Below are 15585 nucleotides of genomic sequence, written 5' to 3' on the forward strand. Positions count from 1 at the left end.
AGTTAAGAAGCCATTGTTGACTTTGCTTTATGTTGCACATATAGAATCCCAATATAACAACTTTGAAATTTGTGGTTTTAGTGTGAAAAAATGTGGAGAAGCTCAATGGGTATGCTCACTTTTGCAAGGCCTTGTACTAAGTGTACATGCATTTCAACCACAGCAAAGAAAACTCCCTCTGTTATTTGTGTCATAGAGTTTCTCTAACAGTTGTCCATACTTACCAGCGCTTGCAAAACGCAACAATAAAACATCAAAACACACATTTCCATGCTAATAAAGACAAAAAACAAATCCACTCTTCATAAAACCTAAACTTACAGACTCATGAAAATGCTAATTCTCCCGCTGAAGAAACCTAAACAGGACTGCAAATGAAAACAGTCAAGCAATAACCAGATTTCTGATTACTAATTTTGTACCACAGCTTTACCGAATCCCGAAATAAGCACTGCCAAGTGGCTCACTAAGAAAAAGGAAACTGAGATGACGCTTCTAGGTTCAGGGCTTAAAAGTGTGGCAAGATACAGTAGATGAGAGAAGGGATATAAAACAGCAGAGAAAAACCTCTTTCAAGAAAACAATTAAAACGGTGAAACCTCAAGGTGACAAACATCTCAGAGAATGGAATAAGACGTGATGAGGAAACAGTAATGTAGTGTGGTGTAAGGTGCACATAAAGTCAGTTTGCAACAAAGACAAGATGCTGAAAGAAGAAGAAATGCCAAACAGCAACAGGAGAAGGATAAGTGAATAGAAGACAGTCTGAGAGGAAGAGACAGTATTTACCAGATTGTTAGGGCCCAGTCAGCCAGTGGAAGTGGAGGAGAGATTGTGACTCTGAGCCCTGGGATTGGCTGCCTCTCTCTGGAAGTACTGCGAGGGTGCAGAGCCTAGCTTATGGGCCACCGCTTTTTTAAGGGTCAGGGAACGGGGAAGGTTGGGAATATTGAGGTGTTATGGAGGAGTTTAAGGCGGGAACACAGGGGAGGTTAGAGAAAGGATTAAGGCAAAGATGAGCAGAGCAGAAGAAGAGCGCATGGGCACCAAAGAGAAAAGACGGTTTACTTGAACAGGACAAAAAGACAACAAAAGGTAAAACAAGATGTGCAAACACAGACTGAGACTAAAAGACAGGAACACTAGAAAAATGTTGGAACCGTTAAAACAGTATCTATTATTGGCGTTTTATGTTTTTGCTAGGTTTTGAACCAAATTTAGAAACTAAAGATGACTAAAATGCCATACATATAAAACTGAATTGCTAATGTGCATAGCAAAAACTGTGTTTGAAAGATTAATGAAGAAAGTCCAGCTGAGGTTATGTAACAAGCCTTTACAGTTACTGACAGTCAGTCAAAATTTCAGAAAGCCAATGTTTACTATACATTTTGTACCTCTTTATGATTGATAAATATTGATATTTAGGGTTTTAGAGGTTGGACCTTATGAAGAAGAACTGTTTTGTGACAAGACCACAGAGTGTTATGACACACAACATAAAGGCAACGCTTACAGAGAAAAAGGAAAGCAAAGAGGAGAGAGACAGGGAACAAGTCCTGTTGTCCTAGTTAAGCAAAGGTGTCCTAAATGTTGGTCTTTCCTTCCTCTGTTTGTTATCGGGGACTTACTTGATTCTGGGTGAAGTGAGGACCTCTTCCCTGGATCTTTATGCAGCTGGATGCCTTTTATGGAGAAGATGGAAGCAGCTAAAAACACAAAGACACAGGAAAGCGTGACGAGACAGTTTTTGTTGAAAGGCGAATATTCAGTTCATAATATTAGCACTCACTGTCAGGCAACGATTGAACGTGCTCTCCCAGAGTTCTGAAATATGGGTGTCTTAGTGCCTCCTCAGCTGACACACGATTCTTTGCTTCAAACTGGCGATAAAGAGACAGGGATGCTAATTATTTATCCTTACTTTTCTTAGAGTGCCTCGCCTTCATTAATAAAAAGAAAGGTACTTCACCTGTAAGAGCTTTAAGAGCAAGTCAAGACCATCGCTGTCTATCCTGTGGCAGAGAGAGAAGAAAATCTGCCAAAAATCCTTTCAAACAAATCTAATACTTCATCTTTTCATATCACAAGAACTTTAACATGAAGTACACAGGCTGTATTAGTCAGAGTACCTGGGTGCGTGGTTGACAATGGGTTCAGCATGGTAGCGGGGGAAATTGTACGTTTTAAACTGTTCACTTGTCGTTATTCCGGGCCATGTCGCTTCTGTGGGAGTACCTATTGGAGGGAAAAAATAATAGTCAACAATCAGCATCAAAAACATAAAATGACGAGGCAAAAAAAACCCAAAAAAACATCCGGATCTGATGGATTTCCCACCAAGAATACGAAATATGAGGTGCAGTTCATCCTCCACAGTCGATCCAGGGAACAGAGGTCTGCCTGTGATCATTTCATAGAAGATGCAGCCAACACCCCTGGAAGAGTAAGATAAAATATGGTTCAGGTAAGAATTAGAGCATGCAAGGAACGCATTAAAATGTTAGGTGAGAGAAATAGGCTTTAATACAAAGCCTTATGAATCTTACATAATACAGCTAACTGTAGAGCATGACATTTTGATACTATTGTAAGCTTTATCTATTAGCAAACACTATGCATCTCAACAGTGCAGCCTCTGGGAAAATAAAACTGATACAGATGAACACCAACAGGAAGAGTAATAGATTTTCACACCAAGTATGTCTACATGTGCAGAAAACATCTGATCATTTGAAAATTTTAGTGTAATGGAACCGCAATTTACAGTACCTATCACCTTGAAACTAATAACGCAGCCGAGAGAAAGGAAAAGTAAACAATAGCATGTTCTTTTTCTGACTACTTTTCAACTTTTAAAGTCTTGAAAATTATCTGCAATAGAGAAAAAAGTATAGACTAAAAACAAACAGTAAATATCTCAGTATTTGTTGAGCTGATATGTTTTCTCACCACATATCAATGGGTGTGGAGTACTCAGTCGAGCCCAGGAGAACATCTGGGGGTCGGTACCATAACGTCACAACTTCATTTGAGTACGTCTTTGTGGGGACAGACTTGGCCCGAGCCAAACCTAAATGGAAACACAATTTCTTTCATAAAATATTTTCACAACTTACAAAAACAATATTGTTTAAAAAAATTATTGACCTTTATATACACTTATGAATACATGAATATGTTTTAAATTTGAAGTGTTTGGAAATTAGTTTCAACAAATTTTAAGTCAGTGTGTCACCTTCCATGTTTTACCAGAGGGGGGCAGTGTTGGGTAGATTTCTACAACCAGTTCATTCTGAATGTGGAGGAGGTGAGCATACTGTAGTAGGCTATTGGGTCTGAGAAATAGTCTCAATTTAAGAAGCAAAAATTGTGGGTTTCACAATAATAGTCTCATTGTTAGTCTTCAAACTCTTGCGACAACGAAACACAACAAAATACATTTTCTTTAGTACTAATAAAGGGTTATTTGTTCTGATTCAAAGGAAGTTTATGACATTCAGTCACATAACAGCATAACCAAGGGAAAAGTGTTTTTTTCTTAAGTAAAAACATTGTAATTACGTCTGGGAATTCAACAAATTTAAATGTTGAATCCTCAAGCTTTATTTGAGGATTTTTTGTGTGTGTGTGTGTGTGTGTGTGTGTTTTTTTCAAGTAAAAGTTCAGTGAGTTCAAAGAGCGACAGACCACATTCTGCTTGTAGACAGATAAATGATGCCTTACCAAAATCTGCCAGCTTGAGCTCTCCTTTCTCGTTGATGAGCAAGTTCTGGGGTTTGAGGTCTCTGTGGAGAACCTTCCTTCTGTGGCAGTAGGCTAGACCTCTTAGAAGCTGGAATAAGAAGATCTGAAAGAGGCAAAAGGAGTATATGACTTAATGTAGCTACAAAAACTAGGCAGTATGAGCGGAGATATCATTCTCCCCTTCGTAACCTAAAATACTTCCATTAAAACAATATATACCACTAGGTATAACTGCAATAGAATAATAAAGAAGCAATTAATAATTAAAGTACACTTTAATCACATTAATTAAGAATCCTAATTTATTCACTGTATTAGTTCCCTGATTTTCATTATAATGGAAAACCCGTGCGAGCATTTTTGACCCATTTCTTCCTCAGACAAAAAAGGAAGCTCTCTTCCTTCAGTAATAGAAATGGGTTTTCCTTTTTAAATAATGCTTTTATGTACCCAAAACCTGGAAGCTACCTTGACGTTGTGAATACTCATGATGCTCCCACAGTCATCCATATATTGCTTGAGATCTTTTTCCTGTTAAAGGTGGCAGGAAGACGCATTAAGGTTATGAACATCGCTGTCCGTAAAACACTCTATGCGGTTTAGTAGGTACCTACCAGATACTCAAACACCAGAGTGAGGCACTTGTCAGTGTGGATGATGTCATGGAGGGTGACAATATTGGCGTGTTTCAAGTCTTTCAGCAGAGACACTTAAAAGAAGAAACAAAATGAGCCATAAGAACTTACACTGACATCGCTTTTACAACAATTAAGTCAATTCTTCTTCTTCTTCTTAACATGTATTGTGTTACGTTTATGTTAGGGGTAGCATGAATGTTTTGATTGGAGTGCAGTACCTTCTCTTATGGCGGTGCAGGGTGCTCCTTCCTCATGCTCCAGGCGTATCTCTTTCAGAGCTACCAAATTGTCTGTCAGTTTGCTTCGGCCTTTAAACACTGTAGCGTAGGTGCCCTGCACACATGGAAAGCGCGAGTGCATTTGTAAATCTAAAATCTGAGAGCTGAATATCGATTGAACTCATTTTCATTATTGATCTAACCTCGCCCAGCTTGTCCAGTTTGATGTACGTCTCAAGTTTCCCAAAGCCAATTTCAGACTACGGGAGGACAGAAAAGATGGGTTAAGTCAGGCTGATTCACTGGATCTTGTCACGCTGTCACTGTGCCAGTTTGGATCTGTTTTCCATGCGTCTTATATGCAGGTAAAGCAAGCCTTTAGCAGTTCATTACGTTAATTGTCTCTTGAAATCCTCTGTGTCATGGTTATTGGAAGTAAAATCCAGCTATGTCTGGGAAGAATCTGAGTCAATAAGCCCAGTTTTAATACATAGGTACCTTTGTGCCTAATTAAAAGTGCAATGTCTACAAGACCTGCCATCAACACAAATCTTCATAAAGTTAAGCCATTTTTGTCAAGAAAAATAAACACTCAGTGACAACTTTGTCAGGTAAACTTTCCACGTACTCAACTGAAACCCTATGTTGCACAAAAACTGCCCTAATTCTTCATGGCATAGATAAAATCTGGTAACTATGCTGGCCATTGGGAACACTGATATGTTCACGGCACCAGTTTGGAATGACTTTGGATTCATTACATAGTGCATTGACCTGCTACAATCAAAAGACGAGTATACGGTTGTCATAAAAATGATGAACATGATCAGTAGCTCAGGTAAGTTGTGTCATTTAAAATGTAATTAGCTTTCAATAACCAGACAAAGTGTGCCAACAAAATATCTTCTCCACATTGCAAGCCTGAATACAAAATAGGATGCTTTCATATGTACAAAACATTATTGCCCTACCACCTGAATGTCACCACTAAAATCAAAACTCATCAGAAAAGACAGTTTTCCAATTTGTTATTGTCCACAGAACTGCTGATGCCATTCTGGTTGAGCGTGAAAGTCTCAGGAAATCGTCAGCCTGTGAGGTACCATCAACTTTGTCACTTTCAATGTCTCTTTAATTCCCTTTCTTCACCATTCTGATGCTCAACTTGAACTTCAGCAAATCATCTTTACCAACTGTAGGTCTTAAAGACATTTGACTAGCTGATTTACTATTTGTATGAACAAGCAATTGAACAGGTATACCTAAAAAAAATTCTGATGAGTGTAATTATTTATTGTAACATATATATTCTCAGCCTTCTACTTAAAGTAATTAGACTAAATAGAGACAAATATGTGAAAATAGTTACCGTAGGTTTTTAAACCATTTCTATTGAGAGTATTTTCTCCATCAGAGTAAACTCTGGATGAATCCTGTCTTGAGTTAATATCCAACAGGTTCAACTCTCGCTGTATGTCACCCCCGGGTTTCCAGGGCATGAATTATTAATAGAAAAGGCTATGTCAAGCCGTGACAGCCACAGGCCTGTCAGGGTGTATCCTTCTGCCTCTTGTTTACTTGTCTCTGTCAAACATATTTCAACCATGTTTTAATTGTTTGTGCAACAAACCCCACTATCCCATCATAGCATGCATGTGAATGCCAGGTCAGTGCATGCATTTGTACTTAAGCAGGGGGGAGGGATATCCATTGACCAACTTAGCTGATGAAGCATGTGATCTCTGTAAGGGGAGTGCCAACATTTTAGCAAGTTCAGAAACAGGAACAGAACAAAACAAATGATTGGGATTAGTGCATACTGCTGTGCATAACTTAGCTAATTTAATCAAATATGCAATAGAATATAGTTCTTTTGTACCTGTTGGCAATGACTGTGACTTTGTTAACCTATGTCTTGGTATCCGCCCCAAATATAATTCCATTGTGCATCAATGCACAAAACAAGGTCTATAAAGTTATACATAAGAAAATTTGGTGTGGAACTGCTTGACCGGTCTGTAAAAAGTCTTGACTTCAACTAGAAGATCTTCGGGCTAAATTACAGCGTCGGCTCTGAGCCAGACCTTCTCCGACAGCAGGAGGAGGTTTATAAACACGCTAATAAACCTTGTGGAAAGGTTTCCCAGAAGAGCTGGAAGGTGTTTTCAGGTGCACTGGGTGGGTCGACTTCATATAAAACTCTATGGATTATGAATTAGACATACTTCAAGCTCTAATGTAAGTTAGTGACTCTCCTTCTGGATGAGAGTCATTTTCATGAGTAAAATTCAACCTCTAAGGAAAAAAACAGACATTAATACCACGTTGTCTCAGTCTAACCCTATTTCAATCCTATACTACAAGAAATAGTAATTTAAAAATCCTTAATGGCTCTTGTCTACTTCAAGAATCCCTAAAAACAAGACAGGCTAAGCTTTTTGCATCAAACCTACTTTCTTCAAATGGTCTGCCATCTGAGTACTTAATGCTTTGTGCACTTGCAAGCAGTGAGTGAGTGAGTGAGTGAGTGAGTGAGTGAGTGAGTGAGTGAGTGAGTGAGTGAGTGAGTGAGTGAGTGAGTGAGTGAGTGAGTGAGTGAGTGAGTGAGTGAGTGAGTGAGTGAGTGAGTGAGTGAGTGAGTGAGTGAGTGAGTGAGTGAGTGAGTGAGCACTTGCTTGCATATGCTTTCGATGGCATCGGGTTCATTTCTTTCCTAACGCTTCAGTGAGCTTACTCAGCAGAACTAGGTCAGAACAAGTTTTAGAGACAAAATTAAACTAACGGGACAATATGAGCATGAGCGTTGCATGAGTCTGTGCAGGGACAGTGGAAGCTGATGTACAGAGAGGAACCTCAAGCAGAAAACGCCAGAGCTGAAACGTCTGCAGCTCTGACGAAAATGTGTACTGAGAAGAAAACTCCATTACTTCAACAACATTTCATTTGCAATTACGGTTCTTTTATGCACTGCTTGTAAGAAAGCTCAATGCTGTGAGAGAGATGGATGGAGAGTGTTTGAGTGGGAGAGAGAAAATGACGGCTTTCTGCAAAGAGAAGTGGAGGATGGCAATGAGAGGCGAGAGTAAAGAAAAGCCCTTTTATTAACATGACGAGCCCAGATCACGTCAGAACATTTCTATAAACAAGTTGCAAACCCCCATAATACTACAGAACAGTTTTAGAAATAAGAAATAAGCTTTTCAATCCAACCTACAACTTCATTGTGTAAAATTGTATTTTACTGGCAGACTGTTTACATTCGATGAAATAAAAATGGCTATTGTTTTTTCTAATAATCTTCATTGTGAGATCAAATACACTAATGAAACATGATTTTTTAAAATGCTTTTCACATTAACCAGTTGCTGTGGCTGTGGAAATGTAGCGCTTTGACATAAAACACCAGGTTATCGCACAGCATCGTGTAATCTCAATGCCCTGCTTTAAATTATTGATTATCTACGGGCAACAACTATGACCGAAAACTGATACCAACCAAATTCACTTGCATTACACAGGAGAAGGCTCGGTGATCAAAATAAAGGTTTCAAATAAGGGTATCTGCTATGTGACACCAGACACATGCCGTCTATGTTATGGTAACAAGTGGCAAACACACCAGCAGCCCACAGCAAAACACACCGGTTCTTCAAAACAGAATATAGGCTTGATTTAGCTGGAGTATTTGTATATGTAAAAAAAAAAAAAAAAAGAAAAAGAAAAAATGAAAAAAGAATTCATATGCAGAAACGTGTAAAATGTTACAATAAAAAGCCATATTTACATAAATCTATCTGTGATCCAGCTTTCCAAGGACATAGCATACGATCAGCAGTGGATAAAACTTTTCTAACCAGAGACCTTCTGTTTGTAAGGCCATTATTAACCTTCTCATCCCCTTGCTGTATTTTGTTTCTTCTTATCTTCACTCAGTGGCTCACTTCAAGGTGTCCTGGAGTGAAATCCTATTCAGGAAAGGAGCTGCGACAGATGAGTCTGACACTGCTGCTGAATTATTGATTGATCTATTACATCACATACATTTAACAACCCAGAGGATCCACAGCTACACACACAGGTCGACAGACCCAAAAAAACTCCACATCCACACGGCCTAATTTTACAGCAAACTACTGCGACTACAATCTTTCTCTGTTTCAACTTTTCACCTTCTATTTTCCTGCAGACCTCTGAGCAACTGTTCTTTGCTTTCATCTTTGCAAGAGTCCTGCAGAAAAGCTGCAAACCGCTTAAAGGAGGGAGTATGAGGCAGTGTAGTGGCCCTGTTCAATAATTACAGCAAATATATGATCGATGGAGGTCAAATCATCTCGAATTTCAAGGCATTTGGTAATCTGGTTTGAAGATGCGTATCGGTGGAGCAAGCTAAATTTGATTTCAAATACAGCAAATGTGCGACGAACTGGGTGAGTGAAACCCAGAGCAGCGAGGAAGGCACACCTGAAAATGGAAGACGGCAGAAACATTATCTAATAGAAGAACCAAGATGAGTATTAAAGGGATAAAAAGTCAAACGTATATGAACATTTTGCATGTGAATAATGATTTTTCTATTCTTCCCATCATCCCTTGCTCTGTGATCTCCTCCCCTCCCCATCACCCCTCCCTTCATACCCACAATGCTCTTGTCCTCGATACATAATGCAGAATATCTCATTCTTCCCCCTGCTGAGGCATTGTACATCCTGTAGCATAACTCAGTGTGTGTTCGAAACTGGGCTGAGCCTCTCTGCTGGCTCTCTGTGGTTAGAGTACAATACCATTAATCAACCGTTACAGCGGCTCACAAAGCCCTGGATAGCTCATCTTGCTTTAATTTCCAACAATACACGATCAAATGAAGCAGGTGACACCCAGCGATATTGACCAATATGTATAAAGATAACACATATGGAGCGATGCAGACTCTTTTAATATAAACACACACTAAAATACATCATCCAACTGCAATTTATACTGACCAGTGATGCGCGCCGAAGTCTGCGGCTCATGGGTTTGTCAAAGGGCGGGCTGTTCATGGCAAACTTCTCCAAGTAGCCCTCTGGCAGTCGGATATCAGCAGGGAGAGACAACCGCTTGTTTATGTCCTGAGAAAGAAAATAAGAAAGGAATGCTCAATATGTGCATTTAAATTAAGAGAGTAAACTCTTTTACTTTTGATTTGACAGCAGGAATTCCATAATAATAACAACCATCCAATTAAACATTAAAACCAAAACTGTGAAAGCTTGAAATAAATATTCAATAATCATTATATCCATAACAAGGAAGACCACATTTCATAAATTATCACAGTATACTTTGCTACAAGTTGTACACCATAGTAATATAAGAATAGCTATAAAATGCACAGAGTTGCTTTAAAAACATTTTCAAGATATTCAAAACATAATAGAAATATCCTTTATTTTCCCTCAGAAAGCTTTAAAATTATTTAATATTCAAAGTTTAAAAAGTTTAATCTTTTTTTTAATGTGAACAGGACAAATATAACTGTGTATATTGCTCTGTGTCTATTATTAGTACATACTGAAGAATGTTTTCATCAAATTGGGGAAATGTAAAGGTTTTAATTAGGATTCATAAAATCTTAAACACTTAAAAATAAGTCTTTCTGAAGTAAAGAAAAGAAGCATTTCAATATTCATGGAAAAGAAAATGCATTACAGGGACTGCAACTCACCACAAAAACAAAGTAGCAATATTCAGCAGTTACAGCAGACCACAAGTATTAGAGCAGAAATAATGACAATAATATCTTTAAAGGGATAAGAGACAGAGTATTTTTTTACAAGGTTAACTTGCTTTTTAAATTTTAGATAAATTCAAATCTACTTTGAAGCATCATTAAAGCGTTTGCCATCCAAACAGCAAGAAATCACAGCCTCTGATGTAGCCCAGAGCAGTATGGATTACCTGTAAATGACTCTGGCTGCTTAACAGTCCTGCCTCTGGACGACTGACAGAAAATATTTGTGTATTATGTAACAATATTAAAACAAAGGAGATGATGCACATTTGTGCTTTTCAAATCCATCACATTTTTTTAACAAAAACCCAGAAGATAATTTCTAATTGCAAACTTTAGATCAGAAATCTGTCTTGCTACTTTTAGATGTGAGTCTGTTTGAACATACCTGAATTAAAATACTAGCTTATGAGCAGGTCTCTGTACAACTTGACTAGATGTGCTGTTCAAGTAATGGACTTTCAAATACTGAGTAACTTCTAAAAGTAATTTTTTTTAAAAATAAAAAAAACATTGTTTTTAATGCTGAAGAAAGCCTACAATTCAGAACAATAATTAAAATTGTGATAAAACACTGGCCAATCATGATTTTCAGTTTTCTTTTAGTCTAATGTGCAGATTACACTTTTGGACTATTCAGATTTTTTTTTTTCCCAAGGGATATAAAGTATGAAAGAAGACAAAATGCTGCAGGTGATGAGTTAATACTTGAAACCCAACAGAAAGTTAAAAAATTACAATATCTAATCTTGAGTAACCTCAAAAAAGTGCATTAAAGTTGTGATGCATTTATAAACCAATAATAGTACCAGCTACCAGTTTTTATGTTTCCGTTCTTTATTCCTTTATTCCTATCAAGAAAAAGTTTAACAATTTTTATCTCAGATCGATAATTTGTTTTGTTGTTTAACAAATAGTAATCACTGCAGTACCTAACAACTTAAATATTTTACCTAAAGGTAAATTATATTGTTGTATATTGTAATTAAATTTAGATGATAACACATTTTAACCTAGTCTTTAGTTACAAAGCAGATCACCATAGAAATGCTCTTGAATAGTTCTTGCATGCAGCTTACTCTAAAACAACTGAAACAACTCGTCATTCCCTACAATAAATTGCCTCTTCTATGTTATCCATGTAAAACATATTCACCAGTGCCAGTCACAATTTGTTTCCATGGCAGCTGCAGCTGATTGGCCAAGCCCCAACACCCCCACAGTGTAACTTCTTGATGTGAGCGTTCAAAATAATCTGTGTAAATTTACATGAGAACATTGGCTTCAGGCTACATCAGTGTTTCTGTATCTTTTGGGATATAATAATAATAATAATAATAATAATAATAATAATAATAATAATAATAATAATAATAATAATAATAATAGATGAATTTCAGTGTTTGTAGAAGTTTTATCTGAGCTGAAGTTGCATCAACCAGATTAACAGCAGGCAACTCAACAACACAGACGCATAACAAACATGTAATGGCGTGCCTGATGCTTTAGCAAATGGTTAATAATTTCAAGCAATAAAAGAAAACAACAAGAAACAAGAGATGGTAAATATGCTTTTGAACAAACATTTGAATGAAAAACAGGAATAGAAAGATATCACAATGTCTTTAATAATAAGAGAAGCCTTCATTCATGTGTCCTGTTTGAGGGGCAAAAATGGTATGAGTCACAAGTTCACAAAGGCACTGGGACGCATACACGCTCATTCACTACTACAGATTCAATAAATCCCCCCACACCCACACACACAAATACACACGTGCATTCCCCATACTCACAATGCAGATCAGCTCTAGTAGCTCCCTCATTGTCCTCCTCAAATGTGTTTTTCAATGCACTTACACACACATGCGCTTTCAACAATGTATATGTCTGTGACCTGATACATGACTGCACACACAGTGATGGAGAGCGAGAGAGAGAGAGAGAGAGAGAGAGAGAGAGAGACAGAGTGGGCTGGCACTGTGATGGTTGTGCCATCCACATGCTCAAAAAGAAGGAGGAGGGGAAGGAGGAGCAGAGGAATGGACAGATTCCTGAGGGGGAAAAGGCAGATGGGGGGAAGGGGTGAATAAAGGAGGGGTGATGGATATGGAGAGAAACCACTGCTTTTATCTTTTTTTGCCCTTTATTTCTGCATCAGGGTACTTTAGCATCCTCAGATGCATAACCATAACTCTGCCTGTCTTCCTTATAGCAAGAAATATTTCACCCCAACCTGTTTTGCTCCCACACTTTTCCCCCTGAACCCCTCCCCCCCCACTCCGTCTTCCTGCCTCTCCTCGTGGTAAACATGCTCTAAATTAGTCCTTTCCACTGCTTACAGCAGTCAGAAACTGGGCATCCAGAGGCATTTCCAGAAATACTGCTGTGCTCATCAGTCTGCAGCTCCTTCGTAAAGATGCAGACTGACTGAGGCTTGAGGGAAGTGCTACATTCAAAACAAGGTTCTGAACAGAAGCCTTAGCTGAGTGTCGTTAGCACAGGTACAGTTACATACAAAAGTAATGCTAAATGGAAAATCTGTTTCCAAGATTTGTCTTTGCTCGGAGTACACGCCAACAGTGGACAGAAAAGTTGTAAATTATGCTGGTTTCTTTTTCATAATTTAATGAATCCAATTAATAAGTCATTTTGTCAATGCCCCTGGCATCTGTGAGATACACACAAGGTGTCTTGTGACATTTGCTCCTCCTGCAGCAGCTGCAACGGTGTTAAATGCCAACAGCGAATGCTGCAAATACTCTGCAGTTTACTGGTGATAAAAGCAACAGGCTTCTCTGATAATTCAGCTGTAAGAGTCCGGTGTAAAGTCTTAAGACCCTTCACCACTTAAATTGGCTGGAGAAATTAATCTGAGGACTTTTACTGTTGACAGAAGCCTAAAAAAATCTGGAAAGCTAATAGTACAAACTTGTGCTAACAACAACATTTTTCAATGCTGAAGTTTTTATTGAAGGCAGAAGGCTCAGTTTGTTAATTTCAGTAAAACATGATGTGGGTAACAACTAAAAGAATAAGCATCGGACAGTAATATACTTATTAGTCTAAATAATAAAATTGCTCAAAATATAATCACGTTTTTGAGCCAATATTGTAATAACAACTTATCAATATTGTAATAAGTTATGAAGTAGTGGGTGTAACATAAAAATAATCTTTCAAATTTGTAAAGTGGAGGCTTTAAGTTATTCTACACAATTAGGACTGCATGTTTTACATATAGTGGTTTTCTAAGTTGTTATATTACAAATACGGTGATCTGCCTTCTGCAGGTAAAACACAAAAAGGTTGCTGCTTATAGTTACTGATTCTAACCACTTTAATCCCAATATACTAATCCTACATTTATGTCAGATAAAGACTATTCAAAATGTCAACTTTGTCACACATTTGTCTTTGTTTAAAAATAGAAAAAAACTGTTTTACCCTGTCGGATTTTCAACAGTGTGACGTTATCTCTGCTCTAATTATGTCAATGATTAATGACTATTCATAGCAACGAGATATTAAAAACATTATAAAAGTTGGATAAAAAAAAAAAGGTATTGGCCGAATAGAGCTTTACAAAACCTAAAATAAGAAATAATCTACAAAACTCTGATCTGGCTATTTTTCCTCTCTTTACTTTCTTATTTATTAGCTCATCACTTCCTTTTTATCACTGGTTTTATAAAAAAAAAAAAAACTGTTGACATTAAAACTGCTTGGTTAGGTTCAAGGACCAAACCTACCAGAAATTTCTGCCACCTAAACAAGACGACTCTGGATCCCAATATAACAGTACCAAAACCAGTACTGTTTAGATTTATTAGTGTGCCCAATCTGTCAAGATAGCTCTACAATCTGATACCCCTTAAAGTTCTGGTACAGAGTGTAATGGATGGTGGTGGAGAGAAGATCTCCCCACAGCCTCTGGTGTCAAATCTCAAATGATTAATATTTCCAGGTGTTCTCCCCTCAGAGCCAGATCCTCAGAGCAGTCTGTCAGGTATAAAAGCCGCAGTGTATTTGTGCCTCTGAGCTTCATGCACCTCATTAGATATGCGCCGATGATGATTGTTTCTCATGCGAACCCTCACTGGACTCTGAACCTCGTCAGAGGATGTCCCAGACGCTTGATCACTTTCACCATCTGAACCCATCTTCACATTTTCATGGACAATACCTGCAACACACAAACACAGGCAAAGTCACTCTTTGGTTCAGGAACAAACAAAACATACTTAAAATAGATTTTGTAAACTTATACAGACTTATTTGTTGATTTGCTAATTAAAACGAGCAATTGTCCTATGTAGTTGTAATGATGCAGTGTCTTACAACATTATTCATTTCTATTGCTTTTTGTTTTTCACATTACAAATGCAAACTTTAATGTACTTTATTGGGATTTTATGTAACACCAAGTAGCATATTATTAGTCAATGTCTCCACTGGGGATTAATAAAGTATATCCATTCATCCATTCATGAAGTCATTGTGATGACATACAGGGTGTTCAAATCTAAAACAAACAGATGCAATACTTTGCAAACTTTTATTTTGAAATTATATTTTTATTTCCTTGGTCAATAACAAAGTAGGTCATTGACCTAATTTCTGTTGGTCAATCAGATAAAAGTCCTAAAAAATACTTTCAGTTGTGTCACTGAAACACAACAGCGTGTGAAAAGGTTCCTGGGGTATGCATACTTTAACAAGGCTCCGAATTCTTGTTAGATTCCCTGTTCTATGAAAGCCAACGACAGATCTCCAGATGATTGATGGCACCACCAGTAATAGGAAGGGGTGTAAGCCAAGTGTGTGTAAAATGGCACTCATAGGTCAGAGATCAATGTAACTGCATGGTACAGGAGGTTTCCCATCTCTGCTTGCCACCCCCAACACCTTCATCTGGCCTAGAATCCATCTGATTAATGAGTCATGGAGCAGCTGACAAGACCGCCTCCATCATGTCGGTGTGTTTGTGAGGTAAAAGTGGGGGAAGGGACAAAACGGTCTCAACTTGCTGTCACAGAGACTCTGGGTCATGAACAGCACATAATACACGTGTTTGAACCTTGGTGCTTGTGTTCACGTTTTCAACGAGTTTATTCAAAGAAAGCGAAAGCATTTAAAAGTAATCTGCCATAAACTGCACTGTTTACCCTTGGTACAGCCAGTCAGCTTGAGATAAGACATTCAGATAGAG

The 15585-nt window shown here is 37.9% G+C and overlaps 1 protein-coding gene across 8 annotated transcripts in view; it reads right to left on the minus strand.

Moving 5' to 3' along the window:
• The window catches only part of LOC103467457 (cyclin-dependent kinase 17-like), a 47181-nt gene that overhangs the window by 3525 nt on the left and 28071 nt on the right, over window positions 1–15585 (minus strand). For 5 of the 8 annotated variants that reach the window (XM_081609064.1, XM_008413856.3, XM_008413852.3 and 2 more), the window contains 14 exons: window positions 14426–14559; window positions 9586–9711; window positions 4807–4863; window positions 4604–4718; window positions 4362–4456; window positions 4216–4278; window positions 3727–3850; window positions 2953–3073; window positions 2341–2438; window positions 2133–2238; window positions 1973–2015; window positions 1793–1883; window positions 1632–1709; window positions 790–911 (listed from right to left, as the gene is read on the minus strand). In XM_081609064.1, the coding sequence (XP_081465190.1) occupies window positions 808–911; window positions 1632–1709; window positions 1793–1883; window positions 1973–2015; window positions 2133–2238; window positions 2341–2438; window positions 2953–3073; window positions 3727–3850; window positions 4216–4278; window positions 4362–4456; window positions 4604–4718; window positions 4807–4863; window positions 9586–9711; window positions 14426–14559 (1355 nt within the window). In that variant the 3' untranslated portion in view covers window positions 790–807. Of the gene's footprint in view, window positions 1–321; window positions 369–789; window positions 912–1631; window positions 1710–1792; window positions 1884–1972; window positions 2016–2132; window positions 2239–2340; window positions 2439–2952; window positions 3074–3726; window positions 3851–4215; window positions 4279–4361; window positions 4457–4603; window positions 4719–4806; window positions 4864–9585; window positions 9712–14425; window positions 14560–15585 lie in introns of all 8 variants that reach the window. The other 3 variants (XM_008413858.3, XM_008413853.3, XM_081609063.1) reach the window with 2 other exon arrangements.

Source organism: Poecilia reticulata, chromosome 7, assembly GCF_904066995.2.
Source record: "Poecilia reticulata chromosome 7, P_reticulata-male-v2, whole genome shotgun sequence".
Classification (NCBI taxonomy): domain Eukaryota; kingdom Metazoa; phylum Chordata; class Actinopteri; order Cyprinodontiformes; family Poeciliidae; genus Poecilia; species Poecilia reticulata.